Here is a 27,996-nt window from a genome sequence, read left to right on the forward strand (position 1 = left end):
GGAACTTGAAGTGCAGCAGATTTTCCTGAGGCTGGTGTGTCCTACTGTCCTTTGCAAGCCATGCAAACGTAACTAAATCATTTGTCCTTTCATACAGGCTCAATATCCCTTTATAAAGGCTCATTTGTGTGTTTCTAAAACGTTCCTGTGGGGAAAACCATCTGTATTGTGCTTTGCCTTACCTGTATCAGCGCCACTCCAGTGTGGTTCACTTTTCAGAACTGATCCCAATCAAAGCTGAGCAGGCAAAACAAACAGGTGATTTGTCTGGAGCAGTTTCCCAGCCCAGCTCCCCGTGTGAGCACACCAGCATCTGCACAGAGGAAGGAAAGGCTGGGATCAGGTGGGGACTGGCCTGTTGGAAGCAGCAGTGCTTTGTGCTGGCAGTTGTGGCATGTGTTTGTCTTTTGTCAGGGCCCTTCCTGTGCTACACAGTGCCTGACTGCTGTGGAACCAGCCCCTGAGTGATGTGGTTGGCCTTGCCTGGGATTGCTATCCCTGGCTTCAACAGAAACCATACATCTAACCTCCTATCATCTCCAGTGGGTGAGGTTTGCATGGGTTGTGTTTCTCTGAGATTGGAGCACAGCTCCTTCTCTGCCTGGAGGGAGCCGCTGGTGCTGTGCCTGCTGTGCCTGGACTCAAAGATCTCTCTGCTGGAAAACGTCCCGCTGTGTATTTTGTGCCGTCCTCTGCATATTCCTTGTTGATGCATTAGTGGGGTGGGTGGCCAGCTCTTCCCAGAAAGCATTAATAAAGCAAGCAACATAAATAAACGTGAAAGGCTAACAAAGCTTGTTATGGCAGAAGGGTTCGGAGTGGACAAATACCGAGTAATTTGTTGTAACTGAGTCATGTTGTGTGGGGGAGGAAGGTTTGGTGTTCCTTGAAGCCCTGCCCTACTTTATTTAAATATTTAAACATTTAAATACTGCAAGGAGCAGCAGGGCCGATACCTTCTCTGTTACTATATATCTGTGGTGTAGCCTGTCCTGTATTCAGTTCCTGTCCTGGAAGGTGATAAAGGTTGGTATTCAGAACTCCTGTGACATCCACGCGTGCATGGATAGCTCTCCCTGGCAGTGGCAAAGCACTTGGTCACGTGTGAATGTCCAGCTAAGCTGTGCTTCCCTGGGACACTCACGGCCCTTTAACCAGTATATTGACCTTAGTCCAGCTTGGCCCCCGCCCTTCCTGTAATTCAGTTCAGCAGCTGATAATAAATGAAGGTAGAATTTAGCACTTGGCAGTACCTTGGGAGTGCTGCGGTGTTTGCCTTCCGGGCACTGAGGTCCTGGAGCTGGAAGGTACAGCAATCACTGGGAGGTTTTGTTACTGAATGGGCAGTGTCAGTGCTGGTGGCAAAGAATGTCTCGTCAAAATGTGTTGTGATATTTGCCAGGAAGTGGATAGTCCATGAATGACTATAAAAAGTCCTCCCTAACACAGTTGTGATGGCACTCAGCCCGCTGGTTGGATGCAGACTGGGCCATAGAAGCTGTAGCTGCTTTAAAAGGCTGTGCCTTTAAATTTAATTTTGGAGATTTCTTTTGGAGGCGTTTTTCTAGTAAAAGTTTACCACAAAGTTTGCTACAGAGATGATGAAGGGCCTAGAGGGGAAGTCATAAGGAGTGGCTGAGGTCACTTGGTTTGTTCAGCCTGGAGAAGAGGAGGCTGAGAGGAGACCTCACCACAGTCAGCAGCTTCCTCAAGAGGGGAAGTGGAGGAGCAGCCAGTGACCTCTTCTCTCAGGTGATCAGTGACAGGACCCCAGGAAGCTGAGTCAGAGGAGGTTGGGGTTGGATATCAGGACAAGGTTCTTCCCCAGGAGGGTGGTCAGGCACTGGAACGGGCTCCCCAGGGAAGTGGTCACAGCCCCAAAGCAAAGAGCTCAGGGAGTGTTTGGACAGCACTCTCAGGCACATGGTGGGACTGTTGGGCAGAGCCAGGAGTTTGACTTTGATGATCCTCGTGGATCCCTTCCAGCTCAGGATATTCTGTGATTCTGTTATTTGACTCTCTGCTTCCTTGTAGTGTTCATATCTCTGAGCAGAGACTTCAGCACAGAGATGTGCTCCTGATGTCAGACAGTGCACACTGGAGGCTGCAGAGCAGCCTTTGCAGTGGGTTTAAGGCTACAGGGAAGCCTTTGTTCCTCAGCAGCTGAGGCTGTTTCATTAGGCAGAGTGATCCCTGGTGCCTTATGCCAGCTGACAATCACCAGGTGTATTTGGCCATTTTACTAATGAAGAGAAGGATTATGGAGGGAGCTGTAATTCAAGAGAACAGTGTTGTCAGAGGATTTTGGGGAGCTTAGAAGTGCCTTTTTCTTCATTACCATATACTCAATATTTCATGCTTGTCTTTATGTCTGTTTTCATTGCCACCTGCTGCCTGGTCTGAATGGGATATTCCTGTCCAGGAAAGAGTCACTTTTACTTCAGAGCTGTAGTGACAAACTGAGAGAAGAGAGTAAACTCAGCTCTCTCACTGTGCATATTGTTCATGGCTGAAGGGTCCAGTTAAGTCAATGTCCAATTATATAATGAAGAGATAGTGATCTGTGTAGCCTTTTAGAAAATTGAATTCCACTGAAACAATATAACTGGAACTATAGAAGTAGGAGGAAAGCTATTTTCCGTTCTGAAGCAGATCTTTGTATAGTGTTGCGAGCTGGGTTTTTTAAACTCACTAACAGTAACTAATAACTTGTACATTATACAGCCCACACTGACTCATTGTTTACTCAGGGAAATGACTTTCAACAGCCAGACTTGTTTGCTAACTTTAATAACTAAATGCAGTTCTGTGCTTTACAAGGCAGCACACTATAATCAACATTTTTTTAAAAAAACACCAAAACCTGATACATGTTTGCAATGCTACACAGTGTTGCTTTACAATTAATGTCTCTGCAGTTCAGGTTTTGATCTGCAGCAAAGGCTGAGGTGTCCAGTGGTTCAGTTTGGAGAGTGGGAAGATTATTGCACGAAATTATTGTTGGGGTTTTCTAGAGTTTTATTGAACCTTTCAAATTAGAGACCAGGACGCCTTGTTCTCTGTCCACACATCTTGTTTTTTTAAATAACAGGTTGTCTTACACTCTTAGAACTTTTGGAGTCTGGCTGAAATTGCCTCTTGGGAGGGAAAAAAACCACACCTTTGCACCAGGAAGCCAGGAATTCTCTGTCTTGAGAGAACTGGGACTTGGACAGCAAAACAGATGTTTCTTTTGCCTCGTTTTGAGTGAGCACTGAAGTTCAGTCCTGAGCAGTTCCCTGCCTCTTCCTGACTGATTATCTGCTGTTCTCTGTTAGCACAGGGTTTTCTCACAGGTGTTCCAGACAGCTTTCCTACCCACCCATTACACCAGTTAAGATTGTAACAGCAGTGTTTGTGTCCCTGGTTGGTTTTGGTGGCTGCACAAACCGTGCCAAGTGCACCCAGTGCAGTGTGTCACGTTTTTCCATCACTTTGTTCATGTGGGAGTGAAGTGGGGGCAGCTCAGCATGTCTGACACTCCATGTGGAGGGACAGGAAAGAGGGTTTGGACTTTTAAAATATAATTTTTGAAGCCATTTCAGATCTTCTCTTTGAATTTATGCATTTATGAATTTTGTGGTCAGTTCTCTTTCTTCTCCCTTCAGAACTAGTAAGTACCATGAAACTAAAAAAATATTGCAACTTGAAAGAGAAGATTCAGAGCAACATGATTCCTGGAAAAGCATAGTAATGGATAATGAAGAACCGCTTTTATATCTGTTTTATCTTTCCAAAAATAACCAAAAGAAGCACCCATCACATTTCTCAATGCATGGATTTGTTTGCTCTTATGGTTGGGGGAGAGGATCAAAAGCAAGTTCTGCAGAGAAGTACAGAGTGTGTTTTTTTGTGTGCCCAACCATAGCACTCTGTGGGAATGCAGATGATATTTAACTTCAGTTAAATATTTGATATTAATAAAATAAAATAATGCCAATTTTCTGTCCAGAAAGCTGGTGGATAGGAACTGGGAACAGCAGCTGATGGAGCCATTGGGAAAGGTCAGAGCATCTATGGGAAACTCTGATTTTTACCATCTCAGAATTTCTCTGGTTTCACTTTTGTGCCTCCATTGACACAATTAACTGTACAGAGCTGTGAGATTCCTGGCAGGATTGGGGTTACTGAGAGAGCCAGAGTGTTTCCTTGGGCATAAAACTGTGCTGTTGTGACTGCAAGATGTCAGGATTGAGGCTGGAGTGTTTCTGGTCAGCTGGGCTGTAGAAGTAGTCAGAGTATGAACATGCATATCAAGGTGAGACTCTGTTGTTTGGAAAAAGGAATTTACAACTTGATAACCTTAAGGAGTTTCAATGTCATGTGCTGGCTGGGTGGGAGTCTGAGATAAAACCAGAGGCTGAAGACCTGTGGGAGGCCAGAAGGAAAAATGGAGGCTGAGAAGGAGTGGGAGATCACTAAGAAAAGCAGAAACCAAAAAGGAGTAGGAGGCTAAAATGATGTGAGAGGTCAGCAAGGAAAGCAGAGGCTGGGAAAGTTTGAGGGAGATAAATGTGTGGGAGGCAGAAAAGGTTGTCAGTCAAAAATAAGCCTGTATCATCATAGATCTGATTGATCTTATTTGGTTTTCCATTTGGTCTCTGCATCCTCCCGAAGTAGTGGATCTTCAGATTATTTTGCTAAAGAAAATTAAAGCTTGGCCTTATGAAACTTAGGGGAAAATGCTCATTATCTTGGCTCTCATTTCTCAGTTGGTGCCGAGTTTCAGCACTTACAATTTTGGTTTCCAGCAGAAAGCATCTCTGTAAATGCAGATGGGCCGTGGTGCTTCTTGTTAAATGCTCTAGTTAAATGCTGACCACCTTAAAATACTGGCCTTTGAGATCACCTAAATGTGTCTCCTCAATCCAGAGAAGAAACAACACTCTCATGACTGCTAATGCAGGGATTGGAGAAAGCTGGGAGCAATTTGGGATAATAGAAGGGATAATTTATGCACATTCATGAGGTATTTCTAAACCAGGCATGTTAAACTCCCTTAGAACACTTAAGAAAAACATGTGCTGACATAATGAAGAAGTACAATATCTTTTTTTTTTTTTTTTTTGCCTGATGAACTTAAAGAATACATGGGCTGATGGTTATGGGCTATATATATTTATATTTGGGTAAAGCTTTCAGATGTTACTTGACTCAAGTATAAACTAATCTGATTAGAGGTATTTGTGTCTCGATACAAGGAAGAAGCATAAAGGAAAGGAGAGCAGAAAGAAAAAAGAGTCCAAGGTGAGCTGCACTTGCTGGAGATTGCTGTAGACAGAGCAGGGGGTGGCTGGTGCTGGGGGCCTGGCAGGTATTGAGTGTTGGGAGCCAGGGCTTCCCTGCTGCCCTGGCAGAGCAGTCCTGAGGCTCCATGTGAAGAGGAAGAGAGGAAGTGTTGCAAGAGATGTGGTGTTCTGTATGCAAAAAAAAAAAAAAAAACTTGCAGCGTGAAGGAGGGTGTTTGATCTCACTCTTCAAACTGAAACCTGACTGGTTGCCAAGTGTCTCCTTTCTGCTCTGCAGTTTCCGGATCTAGGTGGGGACAGGGGAGTTCCAACGGTGAGCCTGAGTGTGTTCAGAACTGGCAGCTGCTGGCATCCAAACCGCTTTCCTAGCCCAGCTTGCACTGGGAGGAAAATTCCGCCGAGTGGTTCCGTGGCTCTGTGTAGGATGGGAATGTGAACTATGTCCAGGCTCACGTCCATGGAACTCCAAAGCCGCGCTCATGTAACTGTTTACTTTTTTCTGGAGGCTTCAGTCAAGTTGGCTGTTGGTTGCTGAAGGCATTTTTGCCGGAATGCTCCTTGTCTGCCATCAGAATAAGAAGCACCTGTGAAAGGATTGTGGTGCCACCTGAGTGGAAATCCCGAGGGGAAGAAGATCGGTGTTGCAGCAGGGTGAGTGTACTCCTCTGGGAAGAAATCTTTTCCAAGCACTGTACAAGCAAGCTATTACCTTCCAAGGAAAAATGCAGTTGGGACAAATCTTGCTTTTTATTTTGGATAGACTGGAAAGGTAAATTCTGGTGTATAGGTCTTAAAGTAGCTGCCAGCTGGTACCTTGCTGCCTGTTTCAGCAGTGAACTTCTCTGGTTAATCTGTGTGCTGAACTCTCCAAAGTGCTTTTCAGGCCACACTTTCTGGCCTCAAACAAATTATCTTAATTGCAAACCACTTATCTGAACTGATGGGTGGTTAACACAAATGTGACACAGTGCTCGTTAGAGTAGAAAATCAATCAGTGTTCAGTGAGGGCTGGATTGAGATTTGTGGATTGATAGGGAGTGGGAAGGTTCATTTGGGTCAATAAATGGCACAGTGATAAGTGTGTGAAGTGAACTGCCCCCCTCCTGTGTGCTTGCAATCAGAGTCCAGCAGCATCAGGGCCCTCCTTTGTAAGGCACCTGCCAGAAAGCGTCAGTTGTTTGCAGCCTTGTTGAACAGCAGAGCAGTGTCTTAGCTCGGCGTGTTTGTGCGGGCAGATCGGGTGTGACACGGATCCCCACACGTGTCAGGATAGGTCATTTATAGTGCTGCTTCCCTGCTCGAGGAACTCTGCAGCTGACAGGCTGTAGCCTCTGGTGGCATTCCTGGGCTCGTCCCTGAGGCTGCTGGGGGTGATACTTGGATGATCATCGCTCCTCAAGGTTTTCAGTGTTTGCATGAAAAGCCCTTTCTTTTTGTGTCTGCCAGGAGGATGTATTCCCCCAGTGTATAAAATAAGCTTATACTGGCATGAAGTTCTGTTTAGAATCATGGAATGGTTTGAGTTGGAAGGGACCTTGAAGATCATCTCTTTCCAGCTACCCTGTCATGGGCAGGGGCACCTTCCACTAAACCAATTTCAACTGGCTTCACTAGTTCTCCACTCCCTGCCCTGTACCTGAAATAGTATCCATCTGACTCTTTGGGGAGTGAATGGAAACAATGTTGGGAGAACAGTGATGAAGAAAAAAAGTGTTTGCTGTTTGTTTAGTTCTTGAGCTGTCTTGTCACAGAGCTTGAAAGGATCTTAGTCCAAGTCCAGAGGAGGGAGAGGGCCAGGACAAGCACAGCTGGGACAGAGGATGAGCTGTATCCCAGCAATATCAGCTGTCTGGGTCAACTGACAGCAGCCTGGGACTGCACTCTGGCACCTCAGAGGACACTTGCTGTGCTCTTTTCACCTTGGACAAGTGTCTGTAATGTGATGATGTGGGAATGATGGTTTGTGTAACTCTTCTCTTCTTACGCTACCATGCTTTGATCCTTGAAGTCAGTGAGAAGTTTGAGTTTGCTAGAAGGTTCTGCGGTCATACTGGGGGACTTTTGTGCTCAAATGTGTGGGCTGATTGGCACTGAAACCTCCCAGCATGTGGATGTGGAGCTAAGCCAGCTATTTGGAACATAAATGGTAATTAGTTGTTTTCTAAATGTTGGCTTTATTAAGATTTACAAACAGAATACACGGTCTCCACCCCACTGCTTGTACTGGGGACTGACAGGCTCCTGTAGTTAATCCTACAGTTAGAGCTCCTAAGCAGTGCCTGCACTGCTGTGCCCATTAATGTGGGATCAGGTCAGGAACAGAGAGGGGCACTGATAAATCCTGCCAGGGTACACACACCTGGACACTGAGCCAGGAGGAGCTGGAGTCTGTTCTGCCTTTTGCACACAGAGTGTCCAGGGTCCATAGTGGGGAGAAAAACCCAAGGCAGGGGTGTCCAGTTGGGCACTGATGTCATTGTTCTGCTCTCTCTGGAGCGGATACAGCCCTGCCCCTTCCCAGAGCATTGCCAGCTGTGGAAGGAGGTTGGGAGAGCCAGAGCACTGGGGGGCTGGAGGGAGGGAGGATTTTGGGATGCCCCGCTTTTGCACTGCTCTTCACCAGCTGTAAAGGTTCAAAGGGCTCGTGGGCCCTGTGGGACTCTGACAAGGTGTGTGTGTGTGTGGCAGCAGGACAAGGTTACTGTGCTGTGGTATCTGAGCATGACGTGACCGACACAGGCAGGAAGGGTGAAGGAGAAGGGACGAGGTTTGCTGCCAAAACCTTCCGTGCGAGAGGTTGGATCTGGGCTGTGAGCCCACTCTGGGCAGACGTGCAGGTTCCTGCAATTTGTAGCTGCTGTTGCTGTCACCACCAAGTAGTGGCACCCAAGTAAACAAAATTTAGGAATGCCATCTTGCAATAGAGACTTGAAGAGGCTATTTCTAGATGGGATTGAAGCTCCATGTGATTTAGTGAACTGCAGCCTCGTTGTGAGGGTGAAAGGCAACCAGAAGTGGTTTGAACTGGAATTCTTTATTGTCGCTAGTGCTGTAGTGGATTAAACTGTTTTGGAGCTTTACTCCCTTTTGATACCATACCAGCACTCTGGGTAAAGAGGCTTCACAACCAGCTGTCACCCAGCAGGTGAGCTGGAGCAGCAGGGATAGTAATGGGTTAGCACTTGGATAAGTGAATTTTGGAATTGTGGGGTTCAGCCTTGCAGCTACCTGCATGTACCTACCTACTCCTGTGGCCCATCAGCTGTTGCAGGAATTTGCAGGAATGTGGAATTGGTCAGATCACCAGACAAGTGTTTGCTGCCTGTCACACACACCAGGAATCCTGAGAATGTGAAGGACCCTCAAATTCCAGTTCTGTATGTCCCTTCCCCCCCTCCTCCTCTTGGGGCTAGTGGAAGTAGGAAAGGAGGTCAGGCTTGAAATACAAAGTCAAAGAAGAGGAATTCGTGGATGTATAGCAGATAACGACCATCAGTCACTGTACTTTGCCACTCCCACTCCCCCCTCCTTTGTGGAAAGTGTGATTAAAGCCAGCCGCTCCACCCTGGCTGGCTGAGCCATACATCCATGCACAAATGCCAGATTCTCTTCATTCCAGCCTGCTGACTTCAAGGAGGACTTGCTCTGACAAGCTGGAAATGAGGGCTGGCAGCTTCATCTGCAACTCAAAGGCTTTATCTCTCTTAGACACTCTTCCTACCATTTCCCACAAACACTGCTCTGCTGGTAGGAGCTGTTGCACACACAGGATCCATCAGGCACTTATGAATAAAGCCTTACCTTGTGTAACTCTCCTCAGAACAGGCGAGGAAGAATTCATAAAGCAGTTGGCACCGGGCCCACAGCAGAGCTTGCTCTCCTTGTGCTTCAGCCTCATTATTTGGGGAGCGGTAGGAAGAGTCAGCTCAGCCTTTGATTCTCTTGTCCCCCTCCTAAGCACTGGTGTTCCTTCCTTCACAAAAATCCTGCAGTCCAGCCTTCCTCTCCCACTTGGAGCATTTCCATCAGCTGATGATGCACCCATCTCCAGCTTCCACAGCATATTCCTATGGTTCATCACCTTGGCCTCTCTTTCCACCAGTGGATTCCCACTTTCACTTCTTCCCCACTTCGCCATGGCAAGCACGGAGTTCTTTGACTTCTAGGATTGTTCTGGCTGCACCAGCAGCTGCTGTTTCCCTGATGTTGCCTCCCAGCATTGTTGCTTCACTGCTGCCTCTGCTCCCTGACGGATGCCAACTGTGTCCACCTGTTAGGGTTGTTCAGCATGTGTTTTAAGCTGCCTGCTTCTGCTGCATGTGCAGCCCTGCTCTTGGAATATTCATACTCCCTGACCTATCTCCATCAGTAGATGAACTCAGCCTTCAAGAAATGCTTTCCCAGAGTGAAACCTATTTCAGAGACATAAAAATGGTTCTAGGGAGCACCTGTGCTAGCAACTGCAAGATTGCCAAGCTCTTCTTTGATTGCTGGTTTTGTTTCAGAGTTAGAATTAGGGCAAGTACCTTTTTACATTTACATAAAATATTAAATATGTGAAATTGAGATAACTTTAAGCTTGATGGCAGCAAGGCGTGCACCCTGTTATAAAAATTTATCAGAAATCAAATTTGAGTGCTCATTATGGTTGTGACTTGATTTCTGCTTAAAAGGGTATCTTTGATGTCATCATCATACTGCTTCAGAAGCAGCTTACCAGTGTTATTTTAGGTTGTGGAGGGTGTGTTCATGTCTATAGTTTCTAAAAACCATAAGACCAGTGTCAAATGTCTGCCCAGCACTTCCCAGATTTCACAACTGGCTGTTAGCAGACAAACCTTTTTTTTGGCTGATTTTTGGGTGAGGGCTGTTATCACAGGGCCTTGACTTACAGCCCTATAACTAAGCATGTTGAGCAGAAAAGAGCACTGTTCTCAGCTCCAAAAGCTCTCTCCTGACCATGAGACTGTGCTTTTTGGACATTGTGTGAGAAAAGATTGGTGAAACAGAAGCTCTAATTTCCCTTTATCGAGCTTAATACGTGCGCAGAACTCCAGAGCAGCAATGTAAGAGAATTAGAGTCAGTGCTGTTACAGTGAGAGTTTTGAACAAGAAGCCTCATGAAGTACCCAAAGCATTTAACCACTGTGTTTTATTCATCCTGGAGCAAGTGTAATTTAAAGTGACACCTCTATAATTGATGAGGGATCTTTTTACCATTTGTTTAATTACCAGTTTCAGTGTCTAGAAAGCAGCGGATCAATAATTTACAGCGATGAACCTCCCTGCGTGTCTGTTCTTCTCCTTCAGCCGCACAAACAGCAGCTCCTGAAACAAACCCTCCAGTTCTGCTGCTTTTCTTTAGGTGATATAAAAGAGCTTAACCTGTTTTCTTGTCACGGGTGCAACTCCCAACACTGCCCTCAGCAAGACAGGGATAATCTGGGGCTTGCCCTGCACAGTGTACGAGCTCTCAGCTTTTTGCAGCCTCCTCTCATTGTTGTGGAGTGATAAAGGCTGGGCTCTTGTTGTTGCTGTAACAGCAAACGATGCTGCCCTGGCAATAGGAGTTGTTGGAACAGGAGGTTTTTAAGCCAAGGAACCTGTGGTTTGTATGTATTTCTTACATTAGAGGGTTTGATACCATGTGTTGACTTCTGTATGTGAAGTGCCTGTTCTTGAGACTCTTGGACACTTCTTTAAGGTTAGGGCTCGGATTTTGTTGTGGTCCTGCAGCACCTGCTCCCCCCAAGGGGACCTACAGAAACTATACCTGTCAAATCAGAGGAAAAAAGGTGTTTCCTTCCCAGTGGGATGAACCTTCTGACCGTTCCTGTTGTGGTCCTGGCTCCTCACACACCATCAGAAGAGAAGATCTAAAGAACTTCCGTCAGATCTCCAAATCTGTGCGTTTCTAGCAGGATGTTCCTTTACGTGGAAAGGACTCCCACCTACTCAATACCTTTTACTTTTTTGAGAGTGTGCTCCTTATCTGCATCAGCACAAGTGGATGCTTTCCTGTCTCTGACTCTTGATGGTGCCAGTCCTCATCTTCTGACGGAGAACAGGATGCTGGGGGACAGTTGGTGTTTCTGTTAACGTCACCACTGTCAGTTCCTCCAGGATCTCTCGTTTGAGGTGGAGATCACAGCCCAGAAGTTTTTGCTTAAATAGTAGATGTAAAGGGCCAGGAGGAAGATTCCTGGGCCTGACACCACCTCTTGTGTGCCTCAGCAGGGTTTGTGCAGTTTTGAACCACCCAGTGCAGGACTATGAGTAAATCAGACAGAGGAAAAAAAAAGGATTTGGGCCTAACTACAGCTGGGGAAGGAATGTTTCCATTCTCTGGATAGCCCATGTTTATCCAGATGTGGAACATACGTTCCTGAGAACCACAAAGGGATGGACTCCTTGATTATTCTGCAGTGTCTTTGTTTCTGATTAAGTTGATTTTGCTGATAATGCAGAAAGTCTTAAAAATGCGATGAGCAGGACAAGGAAGTTCTCCTGAGAGAGCAGGGGGCTGAAACTCTGCCTTGGACAGGAGCTATTCCTTACAGTCCAAAGGGTACTGAGCTTCAAGCCAACAGTTTTATTTTTTAACATCAATGTGATTACTACTTCTTGTACTTAAAAAAAGAAAAATTGATTTAATGTAGTTTTTATTCAATAGGAATATAATCTTTTAAACTGTTGGAAAACAATATTTGGGATTGTTTGATGAGCGCCAGCTGATGCAGGTGGATGTGGGATATCCTTCTGAAATGCTGGCAGCCTGGAATACTTTTGCCAACATGGTGGCAACTCACCATTCCCTGTGTACTGTGAAGTGATGATATATTTATTTTAGGGTAGAAATGTCTGCGATTCACAGAAGCGTTGAAGACTGTTCGCTGTGGGCTCTTTGGGGCGCTGTCAGAGCGGTCAGGAGGAGATTACCTCACACAATACCCTTCATCTGGTGGCTTTTCCCCTCCTTTTCAGCAGCAGCAGCAGCAGGACAGGCAGGGGAAAGGGAAGCAGCTCAGACATCAGCTGCAATATCATCTGCCCACGTGCTCCAGGCGGTCGCCAGCCCTGGAGCCTGACACGCTGCCAGGGCCGGGCTGCGCTGCCTGCCTGCTTCCCTCTGCTCTGCTTTTGGAAACTCCTCAGCCCCTTTCTTTTTGGCATAATCTGGGATTTCTGTAGATCACTGAATATTTTTATTTTGGGTTCGTGATCCAGTTTTACTCCAGACTGTTGTTGAAACTCTCCCCTTAAACTTTTCGTAGGGGGCTCTTGCCATCGCGATAAATGTGAAATGCTCTTTGTTCCCTTACAAAGAAGGGTTTGAAAGAAGTTCAGTATCGTGTGTGCCCCTAATAGTTTTATTAGAACTTATTTATAACTTTTTACTGTCCCAAAATAACTGCCTGCCTTGGGCCTTGGGCCAGTAAAGTCAGTTTGGGACAGAGTCAAAAAGAAAAAAAAGTGGTGGAAGTACAAATCGTGCCTGTAAACTCTTCACTTATAAATCATCAAATTAAAAACTGCTCCACTTGTTTGAATGTCTAAAGCATTGAATGTGCCTCTTTTTCTGGACTCACAGAACTTTACTTAGTAACTCCTAGTTTGCTTTCAGCACTGCTACGTTTGCATTAAAAGGGGGTCACACCCAGAAGGAAAATAAGAACTTGTTACTCCCAGGTATCACCAGCTCCTGGCATCAGGATGGAATGTTGCAGGAATACTTGCAGATTGCTGTTTCTTGAGGAACCTGTAGATGTTCCATGGAATGACCTATGACAGATGCAATAGTACCAATACAAAAAAAATCGCTCATAGCACCATTTCCCTGAATTTTGGGTACAGATGATACTGTTATCATAGAAATTGTATTGACATGTACATCTTCATCCTGCTATAAACTCTCCATACTGGGGATTTGGCTATCACAGTAACAGGAGTGGGGGGAGTAGGATTTGTTAGTTTTTGGGGCATCACTCATGTGCAAACTATTTAATAAAAAAACTCCCAGAATTTAAGGAAATATGTTCCATATGTGATCCTCTTTCCCATGCTTTTCAGGAAAGTTTGAATCATTTGACCTTTATTTTTCTGACATTGGAAGCTTGAATATCCTCATAAAATCTAGATATTACCTCTGTTCCAGTCTCCATATAATAGAAAATTCATGGGTTTGACAGTAAACTAGGAGTTCACAATAGCTGTATTCAGGCTTGGTGGAAAGAAAAAGCTTCACATTGGCTAAAAGAAACAAGTTCATTGGGCTATTTTGGAGGGAGGTATTTCCTTTTTAAACTGTTTTTCACAGTACCAGTGATCTGGGTTTGGGTGTGGTCCGTTTTAATGCAAAACTGCATTGCTGAAAGTTGTCAATTAAAAGAAAAAAGGGCAGCATAGGCCAAGTCAGTCTAGTTGTTTCCTATAAAGCAGACTGATACAGTAGATAAATTGGGTATTTGGAGCTCTGTAAAATGATGTGAGTTGGCACAGTTAAGAACAATGCCATTCAGGTGGCCTTCCCTAGATTTCAGATTTAACCCACTGAAGAAATTAAAGCAACTTAAACTTATTATTTCAGTGTCAGCAGTTCTAAGCAGACAATTCCTATATTTAGAGAAGAATGTTGCAATCATCAGTGATGATGGCACGGAGGAGACTTGGGATGGTTGAACTCTGCTTTCAGACTGCCGGGCTCATACCTGCGATTCTTCTCGCTTTTTAGAGCCAAGACAAATATCTTATTTCTCCTGGAGCAGATCTGGAAACTAAACAAGCAACTCAGTGACTGCATCCTTGGATTTGGGATGACAAATAAATAGAGAAGGAAACAGTGTTAAGGTCCAGGCTTAAAGCTGAGACTTCGTACTGACTGAAATCCGCAGGGAGCTGGTTTCCAAAAATGTGGGTTTCTTTGCTAAATTTAACTTTCAGATGCCACTGACCACAAGCCATACCAGCACAGGCCATCTTTCTGAATTGCTTTATAATTGTTATGGAGTGACTATTACATGAGACCAGAGGCATCAGAGCATTTGATATCAGCCCTTTCTTGTAGTTGTTCTTCTCTAAGAGTCATAACCGCTTGTTTTTACTGGTTCTGAAAAAAACCCCTGCCTGTCGCCTGCACTTGTTTTCCCCCTCGTTGTGCACAGTCAAGGATGTGAAGTCTTTAACAGGACAAAAATTTAAAGGTCAGTTTAAAAATCTTCCGAAATCAAGATGTCCCTAAAGATAAGTCCAACGTGAAACATCCTCTTGGCACAGAATTGCTCCATGCCCTGGAAGGCTTCACACACCCTTGAGTGCACACCCTTTTTTGTTCAGGTATTATGGGGACAAGGGCCAGGTGTGAAGAACATACCTGAGAGCCTGGTTACACTGGAGCAATCCCGTGGGACAGTGGAGGGAATTGGAAACCTCAGCCGTGCCCTCCTGAGGACTGTGAAGCACCTGATGCGGAGATGCAGAGAGTGCTCTGCTGTCACTCTGCTTCACTCTCTCATCAATGAGCCTTTCAGAAGAGCAGCCTGGGCTGCCTTTTTAAGGCTCTCAGCCTAACTTTGCCGTGGCAAACTGACCATGGCAGCTCGAGGAGGTCTCACCAGCTGACACGAAAATGCTGCCTGGGATTTGTCCTCACATTCCTCTGGAAGCCGTGTTTGGAGACAGGCGGAGGATGTAGCGGGGCTACAGATACAAAATTGTTTGTACGTTTTGCCACAAACATCTCTTGCTGTCAGGGGGGGAAAAAAAAAGTCTGGGTGATAAATCTGTCCAGCAGTTTATATTATGCTCATTTCCGTGGCAGCCCTGGGACTGTGTCAGACTGTGTTTGCTCAGCAAGCGTCCCCGCACTGGGAGCTGAGAGCTCCTGGCCTTGTCCAAAGACAAAGCAGAGATGGAAAGATACCCCCCCTCGCTGGGGATCACAGGGAAACATTCCAGTTCCATCACTTTATCCAGACGAGGCCTTTGTGAGCGCTGTTGTAGGAACTCCCTTTCATTTGTATAAGGAGGAGGAAAGTCTGTCTTTAACTGGGCTCGCAGGTTTGGCTGAAGGAAGGGACGGTGAAAAGTGTGTGTTGGAGCTACAGCTTGACACAGGTCACTCTGACAGCCCTGCTGGGACATTCACAGCCGCTCTGTGCAACTCTTTGCCACTGAAACTGTTGGCCTGCAAGACATTAACCCCTACAGTTACGTGGGAACGCTTGGAAGATGAAGTTGAGTGGCTCTTTCCACAGGTGCCCCATATCTTTACAGTTTAAAACTGTCCAGTTCACAAAATGCAACAGCAAACCATTGTGCCCCTTGGATGTCTTGCCCAGGAAGGGGAGCTGTCAGCCTGCCCCTCTGCATTAGCACTGCCCCTGTCGTGCTTCAGGACATGGCTGTGTCTTTCCCTGCCCTTTCCCTGTCGGAGACGTGCTCAGCCTTGCTTTGCAGGTGCTGTTTTGTAGATTTAAAAGTCTGTCTTTTTTGCGCCGGGAAGAAAAGCAAGGGCATGACAGAAGAAGGACATAAGGACACAGCAGCTCTAATTTGTGCATTTAGTTTCTATTTTGGGCTGTGGGAGAGGACTCTGCTCAGCAGAGGAGTCACAGGTTAAATGCTGTCCCTCTCTGTGGAGGGGAGCCCTGCTCTGCCCCTTCTGTCCCTCCTCAACACTCCTGTCCATCCTTCTCTTCCAGACTGCAAACAGTTTAGTGCTGATCTGGCCTTATATAGTAATTTCCTATTATTAGAAACATTTCCTTGGGATCTTGCTCTGGGAGTAGCAGAGGGAAATCCTGTTTCCTCCATCTAACATGCAGGCAAAGCACCAGTGTTCACTCTTTCCTTATCTAGTGTGCATGGAACAAGAAGTTTTTGTTATGATATGCTTTCCAGCCTTAAGCCCTTTCTAACACTGAGCCTCTTTTCAGAAATGCAGGAAAAGAAATGTGAAGGAGTAGGAACCTTCAGTCACCAGTGTGAGCTGTGAAGTGTTGTCTGCAGTTCGTGTGTTCCCTGTTCTTTTACATCATCTTTTCTCACTCAGGTTTGGGAAACCAGTCCTCTTTTCATGTTGTTCTGTGTGAAAAGTAGCGTGCTGGGCTGTTTCACCTGAGTGTGCCAGGGATGGCAGAGAGCCAGCAGCTGTGCTAAAAACGAGGCACAGCTTTTAATTAAGGAGGGAGAAGTTCTCGTTCCGCGTGCAACCAGAACGTGTTTTTAAAGGCGAGATTGGTCATTGAAAGCACAGAGATATGCACAGGCTTTGAACACTTAATTTTTCCTGTGAAAACATTTTTTCCCCTTAAAAGGAAGATGTAGGTCCTGCCACTGGGAGTGACTGTTTGGAAAGTCAGTCGGGAGGAATGCACATGAGCTGAACTGAGTCAGGCTGTTTGTATTAACAGCTCCCTCCGAACTGCTCTCGGTGTTCTTGCCACAGACACTGCAGGGGAGCTGCTTAAAATGATCCTATCAAAGCACGGGCAGAGCCATCAGAGGGAATTAACTGTTGTTTTTAAACTTCGCTGTTGAAGTCAGTGCAACAATTGCTGTTGGAATCAGGATGGGCAGTGTGTGTTTGTAAAACCAGCTGAAGAGTGGAGCGGTCTCACAGCCCCACAGAACACTGACAGAGCCGTAACACGTGCGAGCAGGAGCAGCCACAGGCATGAGACAAACTGGCATCACATTAAGGGCATCTGGTAATTATAAAGTGGGACTTTGTTCTGATGGTCACTGTCAAAGCCAGTCATCCCTTTCTGTTTCACTGGTTCAGCAGAAAGCAGCAACAAGGAAAATTTATCTTAATTTGTTAGATTAACCCAGTTTCTGTTTTCGCTCACGTCATAGGCCCAGAATTATTGTGTGTGTGCGGGAGCCATAACTAAATACGAGCCCTGCGTGTGCGCTTTTTAATCTGCTGCTGCTTCTCAGACACATCCATCTCCAGGAGCACCAAAACAGTGAACAGCCCTCACAGAGAAAATGTAGGAATCCAAGGAGAGGTGTGCATCTCCATCTCCAAGCTCTGCTTGGGAAGAAGAGACTTTTAGTATTCTCACTGTCAAAGCTTCCTTGGAACAAACAAAACCAGTATTGACAGTTTTAGGCGTTATAAAAGCATAAATTAGAATCCAAAATAATAATCTGAATCTTCTTTGTCTTCTGGTTTTTGAACCCTTTGGGCCACACCTCACGTATTTTTAAGGTTTTGTCTGCAATCCTGCAAACACAGTCCCGCAGCGTCGGAGAATTCAGTCATGAAGTTTGCAGTAAAATTAAGGAACTTTCACCATCTTGAATCACCTTTTGAGTGAGTATAATGGACTTTTGATTTAACCTTTCTAGGTGTGCAGTTTCATAACTGGCCAGGAATGTCGTGTCTCCAGTGACCAATGTCCTGTGTTCAAACTTGTGTTCCTGATACTTGTTTGGAGCACAGCTGGCTGCCCTCCACGTGGGGAAAGAGGAGATGCATCAATCCAGACAAAAAAAGGGTAGAAGCCAGACAATTCTTAGCAGGACTAATGGCATGGGGAGGAGGTTCTGCCTTGTTATCAAGGCTGCTACAATATTTAGCATTGGCTCTTTGGCAGGGCATTGATTTATCCAGTTATCCTGCAGTGTCATGTTCATCCTCTGCTGGAACAGGGCTTTTGTCATAAGCAGTGGGAAGAACGTCCTTCAGAACCTTCAGTTTCTTCTATAGGGTGTCTTAGGAATGTGAGGCATTTTAATCAGTTTTGGATCAGTATAATCTGGACAGCAGGACACGGGGGACAGGTTAAGTTTCTATTTTTTGGTGAAGATGTTCCTCTGACCTGTGAGAGGAAGGGCTCTTGAATTCCTGGCCTGTTTAGGGTGGTTTTTTCCCATGGTATCTTTGCCAAGTGCTTTCTAATTATGGAATGCATGTTGTTCTGTAGTTCTTTTTCAAGGCAGAAATAATGGATATTATAAAAATCCAGGAAAAAAAAGGCTGAGAGATGAACTTGACATCTGCTTTTGGGATAACGTAGATGTGATCCACGCTGATTTTTGAACAGCCAGCATCTTGCACCTCCAGATTTATATTGCACAGGGGAGGACTGGTTTGTTGATGTTGGTTTCACGAGGCCAAACTCTTATTTCATTTGCCAGCAGAGCCACAGCTTGCGGGTGCAGCTCAGCAAGTCCCGCTGGGCTCTGGGAGCCAGTCGGAGCAGGGCGGACAGGAAAGCTTTCCAGTCCCCTTGCTTTGAATGTGGAATTGTATGCAGGGAATCAGCTGCTTATCAGCACCGAGCAGAGCAATCCCAGTGCTCTAATCCAGGCTTTATATGAGTCACTTCTAACTGGTGAGGCCTGGAAAACTTGATTCATACCTCTCTGCCTGTAGTTGCCTGTTGTAGCGATCCAGACCTTGCCAGCCATCCTCAGCAGAAATCACAGACAGGGGCTGGGCTCTGCTGCTGGAAAGGAAGAGTCTGGTTTTATCACCTTAGTAACCCAGGATCAAGATCTTTTAAAGTAAAATTATGTTGGTTATATCTGCTTTCCAACTATTTTTCCCCCCCCCTCCTAATTCAGGCTAACCCACATGTAGGAGTGTTTTCCTCGCCAGCAAAAGCTGGGCAGTGGTCTGACTGCAGAAAAAAGCATTTTGAGTAAAGGTCTTGCCAGTGAATAAATAAATAAAAGGGTTCTCCTGCATTAAAAAAAAAAAACAACAAACAAAACAAAAACAAGGGAAATGTGTAAAAAATGTACTTCTAAATATTGGGCTGTTGTATAGTCTTAGGTGGCATTTTCAGTGTCGTGTTCTGAGAAGTGTTAGGTGATGTAAACTAGGGGAAAGGAAGTTGCTTACATGAAGATAACTCTGCTAATACTTAAAATTGTAACAGGACTCTTACTGACTCTGTTTGGCTACAGCTAGATGGATTTGAGGAGTGATGGTGGAGCACTGACATTCTCCTCCTGAAGATTTAGAGCCACCAGGCTACAGCTTTAATTATACCTGGAAAACTCCTGGCTCGGGGCTCACTGTTGAGATTCAGTAATGGCTGATGTGGCTCAGTTTGGGAAATGCAGCTTTATTACCTTTGATCTTACCTGTGCTCCTGCATTGAGATGGGCTTGGAGTATTATTATCCATTTCCTTCGGTGTCCTGACAGACCAGAGCTAAACCCACCTCTGAAATGTGTCCTGAGGCTGCCTCTGTTAATAACTCACCCAACCGATTGACGATAAGTGAATAAAAATCCTGCCAAATTGTTGTGCAAGCACTGAGAGGTCCTGCAGAGGCTTTTCAAAATGGAGTGTGGTGAGGGCAGAGGAGCTGGTGGCTCCCCAGCACTCCCAGAAGCCGAGCTCCATCCCAAATCCTTGGCACGCTCTGCCTGTGCCGATGACAGCAGTGTGGGATCTCTGGGATCGATGCCTTGGGCCAGAGCTAATTAGAGGGGAGTGCTGCACCCAACCACTGACAACATCTGCTACGTGTGCTCGGTTTTAAATAGCCTCCTGTGTAAGCAGTGGCCTGCATGGCCTCCTAGTGCTTTGCTTTGAAGCTTTTTAGCTTTTTTCTTGTAGTCTATGTACTTTAGAGCTCGACTTTACCCTTCCTGTAACACAACTTGAACAGGATGCGTTTTGATAAGAAGGAAAACAAACAAACAAACAAACAACCCCCCTTTTAAGCAGAGCTGACTGCAGGTAGTGCCAGTCATGAAACATCAGCAGTTAAACTTGGGAATCATTTCGTGGTTCTGTCTGTTCAGTGTTTAGAGGATCTGCCTGACAGCCCATAGTGTGAACTACCTGGAACACCTGAAGGGTGGTGCCCTTTGGCTGGGCTTTGTAACAAATCTGTAGCTTTATTTGCTGTATTTGTAATTAATTTTACTATGACTACATAACTTAGTCCATTGAGGAACAAAATAATTAATAGAATAATAGAATAATTTTAGGTTGGAAGGGACCTGTGGAGATCTCGGGCCCAACCCCACTTCCAACCAGGGCCAGTTTAGATCAAGTTGCTCAGGCATTGTCTGGTTGAGTCTTAAATATCTCCAAGGATGGAGTTTCACAACTTCCTGGGCCCCCTGTTCCAGTATTTGACAACGTTCACTGGGAGAAAAATTTCCCAGTAACGCATTGGAATTTCCCTCCTTCCAGCTTGTGTCCATTGTCTCTCGTTCTTTCACTTTGCACCCAATGCTGGCAAAGGTTGTGTATTTTTGTCAGAAAGCCCTTGTCTCTGAAGGGGTGGGTGTGAGGTTAGTCACACTCTTGGTGTAGCTGTGACCATAAGTAATTTTGTGTGAGACCAAACTGATGGGCTCAGAGACAGCAAAACGTGCTGCTGGTGCTTGCAAGGGCTGGGGACTGAGGGCAGCGGCGGCTGCAGTGTGTCCTGCGAGAAGGGTCTGGCTTGGTAATGCAGGTTATTTTGAGATGGGGACCTCAAGGACCTCCATACAAAGGGTGTGGTTTTTGAGGGGTGGATGCCTCAAAAAGAATCTGGATGAAATTCCTGCTGGGCCACTATGCTACGGCCAGGCTGGACAGGCCTTGGAGCAGCCTGGCCCGGTGGAAATGTCCCCGCCCGTGGCAGGGAGTTGGAACGAGCTGATCTTTAAGGTTCCTTCCAACCCAAACCATTCTGTGATTCTAAGCCCTTGCAAGGGCAGACGAGGCAAAGTACCTCCTACCCCTGGACACTTTGTGATCCTTTGATTTGCTTACAGGGTGATTACAAGTATAATTTTAAGCCCAGGGGTTTTGCTGTGGTTGGGGTGAGTTGGGGGTGGGGTGGGGAGCCCTCTCCATGCTGCTGTGTCAGTACAATGACTTGCTGTACCGGAGCATATCCTGCCTGTGTTTGCTGTGGTTTGTGTGCTGGGCTCTGCCCCATCTTTTCCAGCGCCTGTGATTACTTTTCTTTCCGTTTTTCCCTGTCATTGGGCAGCGGGAACTCCGCAGGCAGAGCACAGCTGACTTCTCTTGGGCTGCCTCTCCCGGTCTGTGCACGTCGGTCTCTCCTCGTTGGGAGGGGAGGGGAGTTCTTCGCCTTCTCCTTGGAAAACGCCCTTTCCAGGATGCTCCAGTAGGAGCTGGTGGGAGGGAGGGAGTTCTGACTGCACCGAAAATGTCATGAAAAAAAAAAAATAGGCAACTGACAGAAGAGAGAACTTGTCCTCAGATTGCTGCTTTTTGCAGCAGCGTAAACTGGGTGTCTGCAAGTGCTGCGGGAGCTGCAGGAGGCAAAAATGAAGTTCAGAGGCGGGGTAAGATTTATTTAATTCCTCTGGTGGTTTCACAGCTTTCAGATGTGAATCTGCTCTGAGAAGAAGGGAGAGAGAGATTTTCAGGGTTTCAGGACCTAAGTGAAATGCTTCAGCCTGCTTTGCAGAAGACCCCTTCACTGGGAAGTTATGTGAAAAGGGGTGAAATAGGATAAAGATGTCAGGAAATACCTGTTTGGAGGAGGAAGCCAAGGTGGGAGTTGAGAAGGTGGGAAGAGAGGGGGAAAGTTGTGCTCTTAGCTAGGAGAGAAGAAAGGGTGGAGCTTTTGCTTGGGTGGAAGGGGTACGAGGACGGAAGGTGCCGTCCCGGTGTTGGGCTCTGCTCCTGCCCTGTCCAGGAACCTGGGCTTCTGTCCTCTGTGACTGCCATCCCAGGGAATGGCAGGAGGTACCTGCTTAAGGACTCACTGCCTCTCAGTTCCTCCAGGGATTTACTTTAGGAAATCTTTGTCCGTGTTTTAGCAGCAACCGGAACGCCTGGCTCTGTGTGCTGTGTCTGCTGCTGCGGGACAACCCCGGGAGCTTGGGAAAATGAGTTTGTGGCAAAAGATTGAGGGGACTGGGATTGTTACCTGCAGAAAGAGATGAGTAGGAGAGGAGGGGAAAAATAAACATGTCCAGCAGTGCCACAGAGAAAGCAGCTTGTGAGCTCCCTTTGCTGGGTTGTAGCTTAGGAAGGAGGGACATTCAGTTAAGTTAAAAGTTGCCAAAGAGGTACAAAGATTATTTTCATACAATGTATAATTGGGCCACGGAATTCACTGTCTGTGGAAGAGGTTGAGGTCAAGAATGAGGGAACGTTACAAAAAAGTGTGGGGGCTTTTTGCCTGCTCAAGGCTTTAATTGGTAAACTTACCAAATTTAGGAAGAGAAGGATTGAAAACGTCACATCTGTAGATTTAAGCAATTCTCTGTTGAAGGCGAGTTAGCATGAGGCTGGAATATCTCATGGCTGCTCTATCCAGCGATCCTTGCATGTTTTCCTGAATAATCTGCTGTTGACCACCATCTGAGAAAGGCTCTTTGTGATGAAGGGAAGGGGGCAGACCTTTGGGGGGACCTGCTGAGTCCCTCCACGCAACAGCACATCTGAAGGTGGAGATGACCGGGCATGAATGGCTTGTGCTTGGGTTTCTATTGGCAAGGGGGATGCTGGAGGCAGGAAACCTCTGTACAGCTGTGGGCATGGAGAAAGGTTGTCAGGTGTGATAGGTGAGAGTGTGACAGGCTGAGGTGTGGTCTGGGGTGGTGCTTGATGTTCTCCGAGAGAACATGTGGGTGTGGAAGTGCCCTTCACATGGCCCGGGAATGCACGGGGAGTGCTTGTTCTGCTTGGAAAGTTTGAGTGTCTTTGAAAGACACCCTGCTCTGAAACGGTTGTGTGGGGTGTGTGGAATCCAGTGGGGAAGGGGGGGGAGGGCAGAGTGCTGGGAGAGTAACGGGGTGAGCCCTGTGCTGTTGGCAGGGAGGGACCAAGGGCAGTGTGGCAGTGAACGAGGGTGCAGGGGGTACCCCATTGCTGCCAGGGGCACGTCCATGCCCTGGCTCTTACCCATGGGATGGCGTTTGAGTTGCTGCCCCTACTCACCTGCTCACTCTGATCAGCATCAAAACTCCCTTGCAAGGGCAGCAAGCTGAGGTTTTGCCCTTTTTTTTTTTTTTTTTTTTTTCTTTTCATGCTGTTTGTCCTCTGGAGCTGCTGTGGGATGCTCAGGCCTGTGGTCACAGGTAGTACTGCCAAGCAAACTGTCATCAGCAACATCTTGTAACCAGCAGCAGTTGTGTCCTCTGCTCAGGAGCAAAAATGTCAGCTCCCTAAATATAGAAATTCAGTGTATTTACTTTTCCAGCCCTGGTGATCTTTCTGGTCTGCCCTAGTTCATTTTTCATACTGCTTTTTTATATTTAGCCTGTTGATTGAAATATCAACCTTCCCCCTCTTAGGGGTAAACATCTTTCCTCTCCTTCAAATTCTTACTAATTCTTTTTTCTTTTCACTGCTCTTTGCTTCTCTTCCTACCTTATCCCCCTGCAAAGTCAAACGTAGAAAATAGAATTATGTTATTAACATTGGACAAACGATAGTACCTGCTTACCATGCATATCTCCATGGCTTTGTTTTGTTTCTGGCCCATCATAATTTGCACTTTTAATTTCCATTGGAACTCCCTAGATGAGTTCTTACTATTTTAAATCTTGCAGATGTCAAATGTCATTGATTAATATGTTGAGTCACAATTAATTACAGGAACATCTGCACCCTCCATTACTGTTTTTCTGAAGATTAAATTTTGCATTCACAGTTCTAACTCCCCGTGTCCTACCTGCATTTGATAAATACTTCAAATGATTCCCACAGTGTGATCCATTGCTCATATTTCCTATTCTGCTTTGCATTTTAGGGGGAGAGATTAAATAACTCTGTAGCTTGGAAAGTGAGGGAGGCAGAACTTTAACTTTGAGGTAATTTGCTAGTGAGGATGTAACAAATCTTTGTGAGAGCAGAATAAACTGGCTTCCCCTATATTTCCAATTATTTTAGGTTTTAAAATGTTTCAATTTGTCCCTACTTAAAATTCGGAAGACTTCAGAATAATTAGTTTACAAGAGTTAGTCAAGGATGTAGCATTTCTGTCTCTTTAGTACAATTTCTGAATGGTGTATCCTGTAGTTAAATCCTTCCCACATCTGGTTTAGGATGGGAAGGGAAGTATCAGGCAGGGAAAACCAGGTTCTGAGCGTGGCAAGTGCTCCCTGACTCCAGACATTCCATTGCTGGTGATGTATTGCTCTAAAACAAGCAAAACTAAAAAGTTATTCTGCTATAAATGGTCCTTGAGTGGCAGCTGCTGACATGGTAACTTTTTTTGCAAGTTACAGTTGTTTCCTTTAACTCTGCTGGTCTGTGTTAGCAGAGTCATTACCTGGTTTCAGTCCCAATCCATCTGACAGTTCTGATTTTCTCAAGTTGTCTTTTGGGAAATCAGTTAAAAAGCCAAATAAAACATTTCCTTTTGTTATTTAATTTTTTTTAAACGAAACAAACCAAACATGTGTCACGTAAATTATTGGCTCAGCTCAGGTGGCTTCAGACCGGGCAGAGAAATCCACGTGGTTGGTTGCAGAGGATTTTTATGGGAGAGCCGGAGCTGCCTCTCAGGGAACCTTCTTTCTCACCCAGCTGTTGACTAACAGAGTTAGTCGTGTCCAAAACGTGCAGCTCATTTTCAGTGTGGCAGGAGGAAGGAGGGTCCTAAGTGGCTGCACTTCAGTCTGTCAGGGATTCTCTGGCAGACAAGTGCTTGACTGAGATCCCTTGGTTCCGGTCCACCTCCGTTGTTTTCATTATTGCTTTTTCCATGCAAAGAGGAGCTATCCCATTCTGCACCTCGGGAATTGAGGCCCTGGAGAAAACAGTGGATTTCTGTCTGCTCAGCTGTCTAGCCCAGGCCGTGTCCAAACCCTTTCCCAGGCTGCAGAGTGGAGTAGAAATCAAAGGAATTTTCTTTCCTTCCTGCAGCTTTGGCATGACAGTGAAGAATGTCAGACTATCCAGGAGACAAATGTTTTTTAACTGCCACCTCCCCACAAGAAGTTCGTTCTTGGTTCAGACTTGTATTGTCTTCCAGAATCTAATCTGAATTTCCCTTCCCACTCACATTTGGTTCTTGCCTGTTCTTCCGTTCCCGGCTTTGTAACTATTTCTGGAACCTGCAGATCAATCATCTTTCACTTGATACCCAGATAAAGGTGCCTCTTTCCATATGGCACCCGCTTCCTGCGGTTATTTAAGTGCAAGTCTCCTAAATGGATACAATCTAACCTGTAAAAATGCACTGCCAGAAGAAAAATATTAAAAGGTACATTTTCAGATGTCGAAGCAGAAATCCTGTTCACGTTGGGACTTTTCTTTCTGATTATGGAGTTTCCCTGCTCCATCCAAAACCATTCACTTTGAGAACTCCAGGTGTTTTGATGTGCATCCCTCCTGGATGCCCCAGGAAGGAGTGGGAGTTGCTGGTGCTCCAGGGTGCTGCCTGTTCTCTCAGTGGTCAGCAGTGTGTCTGGAATTGCTGTGCCAACACTCCCAGGTACCCTCTGGGAGTGAGTCCTTCCCATACCCGTTGAGCTGGGTATTCCATGGCCATGGCCCAGCTGATGGACAAAGCCAGGGGGAGCTTCACAGCCCTGAACCCCTGTGCTCCTGGCAGTGTTACCCTCCATCTTCCAGCACGCCAGAAAATTTCCCCAGTGTCCTCAAGCTGGCTGACTCGGTATCCTTGGGATTTTGTTGTGCAGAGCAAAAGGTCCTGTTTTTCATTGTTGAGGTGTATCAACTCTCCAAGCCCTAAGCAGGGGAAAAACTTTATCACACTTTGGCATTTAGTTTAAAAGAAAAATATGTGTTTACACCTTCACAATACCGTGTCAGCGATTTACTAGTTCAGTTTAGGAAACTCTTTGGTACAGTCTTGAGTGGTTTTGTACTCCCAGGAGCTCGAAGGTATTTTCTGGTCTTGTTGACTCTTGTATGAATACAAAGAAAGGCTGGAACCTCAGCCAATGTAAACCTGGCTCTGCAGGCTGCATTCAGCAGCACCACTTTACACCAGCGGAAAGTCTTTCCCAAAGTTTAATGACAGGGAGGGAAAAGCCATGTGGAAGTAGCACCGTGTTGGTGATTGCACTGGCCTGGTCCCCACCACTGGGGAGTGACGGCTTTTCCCTTCCTGGCAGGGAGCCACTGTTGTGCTGAGGGCTCTGGAGAAGAGATTAAAAGCCACGAGTGGGTTAAAATAGTGTGGGAATGAGTCCCTTGAAACGGTACCATGGGGTGGGTTTGAGAACTGTGGTGGCAAAAGCCAGCTTGTGCACTCTGGAGTAGGAGTGACCCGTCAGGACAGCGGGTTTAGTGCGGGATGAAAGGGAGTTTGAGGGAAGGCACGGGCACTCCTAAGCCCACAGGCACCAGGATCACATGGAGATTGCTCAGATTTTTGCAATTCGCTGTTTGCAGCCTGTGCTGGGTGTGGCATTAGCACTGTGTATCCATCCTGCACAGCTTGGGATCCTCAGCCTGGGCCTCCTTTTGATCCCTCTAGGCCGGGCTCAGCTGCACGTGGTGGAGCTGACCTAGATAATTTACTGTCAGTGGGCACCTATGCTCCCCTTCCTCCTCTCCCTGTGTCTGACACTCACCCAGTCCCACTGGAAGGCAATTCAGCTCACGACCTGCACAGAAAACTTCTCTTTCCCTGGTACTTGTTTTGCTGATTGAGTGAGTTGTGTTGGTTTGGTTTAGAGACAGGTCATTGTGTAAACTGGTGCCAGAGAGGCAGCAAAGCCCAGAGGGGGGGACATACTCAGTTTGGTGCTGAGCTTTGGGCTGCACCTGACCTGCCTCTTAGGTGCACAAGCACTGAAAGACAGCAGGAACTGGCCTTGCAGCTGAATTCCTGCTCGTCCCTGACTCCTCTGTGGTTCCCCATCGCCATATCTGTGTCCACTGCGAGTGATCACACGTGGAACCAGTGTGGGAAAATGACCTGAATTAAAGCAATAAGAAAAAAAATCAATCTGAGTTAGTTTTAATCCCTGTTAGATTTCCAGCCTGTCTTGTTGCACAAGCCAAAGGGTGCAGCTGCACAGAGGGCAGGAGGGATGGTCCCTCTGCCTCTTCTCACTGTCACAAGGGCTCGTCCACCCCTGAGCTCTCGTAGCAGCTCCCAGAAAAACTGATTTTCACAAGGAAGGGTCTAATCAGATCCTCACAACCTGTGTTCTCCAAATTATCTGGAATACACAGCCCCTGCCACAGGGTTTTTGGGATTGTCCAAGCTGATCTCTTGCCTAGCACGGGGCAGAGGATGCTGTAAATGAACTCTACGTCAGCCGGGGGAGGTTTGGCACGGAGAAATCTCCAAGGGAGCCAGTCCTGTCCACAGGCAAACTGCTTGAATGGTAATTAGCTCCACTGTAACATATTTAACTCCCCAGACTGGGTTTTCTAGCACTGATTTACAGCCACCATATTTGGTGTCTGCCTGCTAACAGAAAATAACTAACATTTTAGTTATTTTAATTTATTCACTGCCTTACTGTCACACTCATCATTCTCTAGGAACATATGGTCATCACTGGGATTTTTTTTCACTAAATAGTGTCTTCTCTCCCTGCTTCCTTCCTTCTGCATTACTGTTCTGTTTCCGTTTTGCAGAAAAGGATTTATTTCCACCTCCTTTTACACTGCATCTGTTGAAGTTGCTGGCAGTCAAACAGTTAACACTGACATTTGAAGCTGGTGCTAGACTTGGACATATGCAATAAAGCAAATGAGCAAATGCTGGCAGTGAGAAGTGCCTCTTGCTCAGCTGTGGGTTATGGCTGATGTTTATATTTGCGTTGAACTTGG

General features: G+C 46.2%; 1 protein-coding gene across 5 annotated transcripts in view; it reads left to right on the forward strand.

Moving 5' to 3' along the window:
* The window catches only part of MYO1C (myosin IC), a 54,635-nt gene that overhangs the window by 4,362 nt on the left and 22,277 nt on the right, over nt 1-27,996 (forward strand). Inside the window, exon 1 of one of the 5 annotated variants that reach the window (XM_027889988.1) lies at nt 5,768-5,939. The exons of 3 other annotated variants lie outside the window; for them this stretch is intronic. Coding sequence is in view for 1 of the 2 variants with exons in the window: in XM_027889986.1 (XP_027745787.1) it covers nt 21,549-21,566 (18 nt within the window). In the remaining variant the exon portion in view is untranslated. Of the gene's footprint in view, nt 1-5,767; nt 5,940-21,290; nt 21,567-27,996 lie in introns of those variants that run through there. One more of the 5 variants, XM_027889986.1, reaches the window with a different exon arrangement.

This window comes from Empidonax traillii, unplaced genomic scaffold (assembly GCF_003031625.1).
Source record: "Empidonax traillii isolate 1590-97213 ecotype Southwest subspecies unplaced genomic scaffold, ASM303162v1 scaffold276:size1176444, whole genome shotgun sequence".
In the NCBI taxonomy this organism is placed as follows: Eukaryota; Metazoa; Chordata; class Aves; order Passeriformes; family Tyrannidae; genus Empidonax; species Empidonax traillii.